Below are 3910 nucleotides of genomic sequence, written 5' to 3' on the forward strand. Positions count from 1 at the left end.
TTTTCATTCAACCTAATTTAAGACCTTCTTGACTTCAACTTCAAAAGATTATCTTCCTAATTATAAACACCGATTAAATACAAGTCTCAAATGCTACAGTAAATCATGGAGTAGTACATTTGGATGCTACATAAATTTTAGATGGTGATAAATAATTGTAGCCTAGTCTAATTATCATATGTGACAGTAGGTTTGCATAGCTATAAAAAGTGTTAGCATTCATTAACATTTTCTATAAGCAATTAGCTAATAGGTGCATTTGCACATCCATATGTACAAAGGCACAATATGTGATAAGAATACAAACATTATCTTCATTTTGACTTAATTATATTCAATGTTACAATGTCAGTGCATTATTGCATAAATGAAAGTACAAATTAATATTTTAAATACAAGTCCTAAAACAACTCAAGGAAAAGAAATTTTCTTCAAATTTCCCTTTCTCTGTAGAGACAATATAGACTTTCTTTGCTACTCTTTAGACAAAGACCAAAGTGACTATGAAGATTTGCGAATATTTTCACCTAAGAAAAAGAATTTCCCTTTTCTTCAAGAGTTTTTGATAATTTCTTTGCTGTCGATATCAGCCCTTTGATAGTACTCGGAACATAGTAAAAATAATAGAAAAACAATGTGTTGAGGTGGTCTTTCTTGCCCTGCTACCTTCAAGTAAAGAAAGTTAACTGCTGAGCACAGCAGTGCTCAAAGAATCCATGCAGTGAGCAGCTGCCTACTTTGGGAAAACATGTGTTTAAAAATACCTTCTGCTCCAGGTAATTTTGCTTTTACAGTCCAATAAGTTTCAGCTGTTCTCAAGGACAAAACTCAGGAAATCAAGATGTTTCAATAGAAACTGCTCTAAATGTTTAATGGACAGAGTTACTATTTGGCTGCATCCACCTAAAGCTAGTAGATCAATGACTTTGATTATATGTTCCATTCTGTCCAATAATAATTTAGACTAATTCCATGTCTAGGATTAAGGTTTTTTTGATTGACCAATCACAGCGACATGGTCACCAAGAGTCAAAATTTTTGATTTCCCTGAGTTCTGAATTCTGAATTAAAATCAAATTAAGCTTTCAATTTTGAAAGTCACCATTTTAAATTCGGGAGATTAAAGATGACTCCTCTAAGTAGATCATGGAGAACACTCTAACTATTTTTGTAGTCAGTTCTGCTTCTTCATGACAATGGATTTTGATGGTATCGTCACCACTGGAGAAAGTAGTCACAAATAAAAAATAAAAGGGGTTGAGGTCCCTTTTACGAAGATGGCGCTGAAAGCTAAGAAGGAAGCCCCTGCCCCTCCCAAAGCCGAAGCCAAAGCAAAGGCTTTGAAAGCCAAGAAAGCGGTGCTGAAAGGCGTCCACAGTCACAAAAAAAAGAAGATCCGCACATCACCTACGTTCCGACGACCCAAGACTCTGCGTCTCCGAAGGCAACCCAAATACCCTCGAAAGAGTGCCCGCAGGAGAAACAAGCTTGACCACTATGCCATCATCAAGTTCCCCCTGACTACTGAGTCAGCCATGAAGAAAATAGAAGACAACAACACACTTGTGTTCATTGTGGATGTCAAGGCCAACAAGCACCAGATCAAACAGGCTGTGAAGAAGCTCTATGACATTGATGTAGCCAAGGTCAACACCTTAATCAGGCCTGATGGAGAGAAGAAGGCATACGTTCGGCTGGCCCCTGACTATGATGCTTTGGATGTTGCCAACAAAATTGGGATCATCTAAACTGAGTCCAGCTGGCTAAATCTAAATACAGTTTTTTCATGATAAAAAAAAAAAAAAAAAAAAAAAGGGGTTGAGGTAAAACTAACTTTATGAACATATATGGTTACTCTTAGCTTTTTACATTTTTAAGAAAATAATGCATTTTTACCTTAAGGATTTATATCATATTTCAAAATTAAGTTAATATTTAAACATTATGCCAAATAAAAATTATAATGCACTTACACTGTCATGACTAAGGATTTTTTTTTATTTAATCAAAAAGAGAAAAAAGTGAGTTACTATTTTGCCCACAAGATATCAAATAATTTAATGTTTGCAAACATTCATTTATTTGGCCCATATGCTCACATTCAATTAATATATTTGTCATTCAGGATTTGGAGTTTTTGCTTGTTCCTTCTTTTAAGACCAGATTTTTCAGAGGTAATACAGTACTTACTTCAGGCAATATTAAGTTATAACTATAATGTCACAATTAACAAGGGTGAAATAAAAATAGTTCATTCAGTAGAAATAAACAGTATGAATAACAGCACATATTTTACTTTTGTTGCTAATTTTTGGCATGTATAGTCAAAACCTGAGATTTGTATCATTATTTATGCCTTTGAATTTTGAAGACATAATTTCAGAATGTAAAGCAATCTAATTAAAAACTCCTTGATTCCTTCCTCCATTTTTATTAATCATAGCTCCATTGATTTCAAGAGATTGAGATATTCCATCAGTCTGTCAATCTGTCCTGTTGACTTGATAAGGGAAGAATCTAACAAATTATGAGTCAGTTTCACCATACTTTATTACACAAGTTGATCTAACAAATTTCAGTTTTTAATAAACAATTCAATTTAGTGAAGATTTGATCACTTACAGTTCATGCTGTTAAGATAAACATATTTAATCCAAATCACCCTTCAAATTAATCTAGTTAGACTCCAGTTGTTCATTTATTTATTCCATAATGCATTTGCTGAATACTTACTACATAAATGGATCTGTGGAAAGAGGGGCATATAGTTGATCATGTCAAGATTATGATGAGCTTGACAAAGTTTATAATTCACAGGTTTTGAGACACAAACATATCACCATTATCCAAGGTGGTGATTACTGGGAGTAATAATCCTACTGATATAATAATTCAAAGGGGCAGAGTGTTCTATAGTTAAAACAACCAGTTAGGCATCACAGAAGAGGTGGTGACTCAAATGGACTTTAAAATGTAGGGGAGGTTTTTTTTTTTGTTTTGTTTTGTTTTGTTTTGTTTTGTTTTTTGTTTTTTTTTTTTAAGAGAGAGAGAGAGAGAAAGATCACAAGTAAGCAGAGAGGCAGGCAGAGGGGGGTGGGAAGCAGGCTCCCCGCTGAGCAGAGAGCCCAATGCAGGGCTCCATCCCAGTACCCAAGATCATGACCTGAGCAGAAGGCAGAGGCTTAACCCACTGAGCCACCCAGGTGCCCCTGTAGGGGAGGTTTTTATAGACTATAGTGAAGTACAGGAAAAGCAAAAATACTAAAAGGACAAAGGCACTGTGGATGAAAAGGGCAATGCTCTTTAGTGAATGCAAATTTATTTCAGATACAAGGATGTGAACTTTATGCATTTATGTTTTAGTGACCCTATTAATTAGAAAGCTAGAAAATAGACTGGGACAATTTTGAAGTCTTAAAAAATGTTTACAATTTTAAACTAGTTGCATGGAAGAAGAGAAAAGAAAAAAAAAAGAAGAAGAAGAGAAAATATTTGATTGGGAAACCAATAGTAAAAAGTACACATATAAAAGGAATAAGGGAGTTAATTTTTCATTTAGATACTATATATATATTGATGTATGTATAAAAACCAAATAATAGTGAGGTTAAGAGAAAGAAAGAGTAATGATAAAACCAAGGAAAACATGGTGGTATGAAAGGCACTGGATAGCAAGGAAGAAGCTAACGCGGTTCTCTGGGAAGAATTCTTGAAAAGGTGTTATACTTTGGGGAAAGTTAGACTTTAATTCTGGTGAGCACATAAAGAGAAATATTATTGAAAAAATTTAAACATATACATACTTCAATCGCTGTAAAGCAAAGCAAGACATATACCGGGATGGAAAGAGACTTGAGAAATACTGAGTGAAATAAAATGATAGATGCTTTGTCTTACACTTAGAGTAACT

General features: G+C 34.1%; 1 protein-coding gene across 1 annotated transcript; it reads left to right on the forward strand.

The window, feature by feature from the left end:
• Nucleotides 1-1263: 1263 nt before the first annotated feature.
• LOC131814602 (large ribosomal subunit protein uL23-like) lies at nt 1264-1782 on the forward strand. The gene has a single exon (XM_059145660.1). The coding sequence runs from the start codon at nt 1278-1280 to the stop codon at nt 1746-1748; it is 471 nt and encodes a 156-aa protein (XP_059001643.1). The 5' UTR covers nt 1264-1277; the 3' UTR covers nt 1749-1782.
• The last annotated feature ends 2128 nt before the right edge of the window (nt 1783-3910 follow it).

The sequence above is a fragment of the Mustela lutreola genome, chromosome 14 (genome assembly GCF_030435805.1).
Source record: "Mustela lutreola isolate mMusLut2 chromosome 14, mMusLut2.pri, whole genome shotgun sequence".
Lineage (NCBI taxonomy): Eukaryota > Metazoa > Chordata > Mammalia > Carnivora > Mustelidae > Mustela > Mustela lutreola.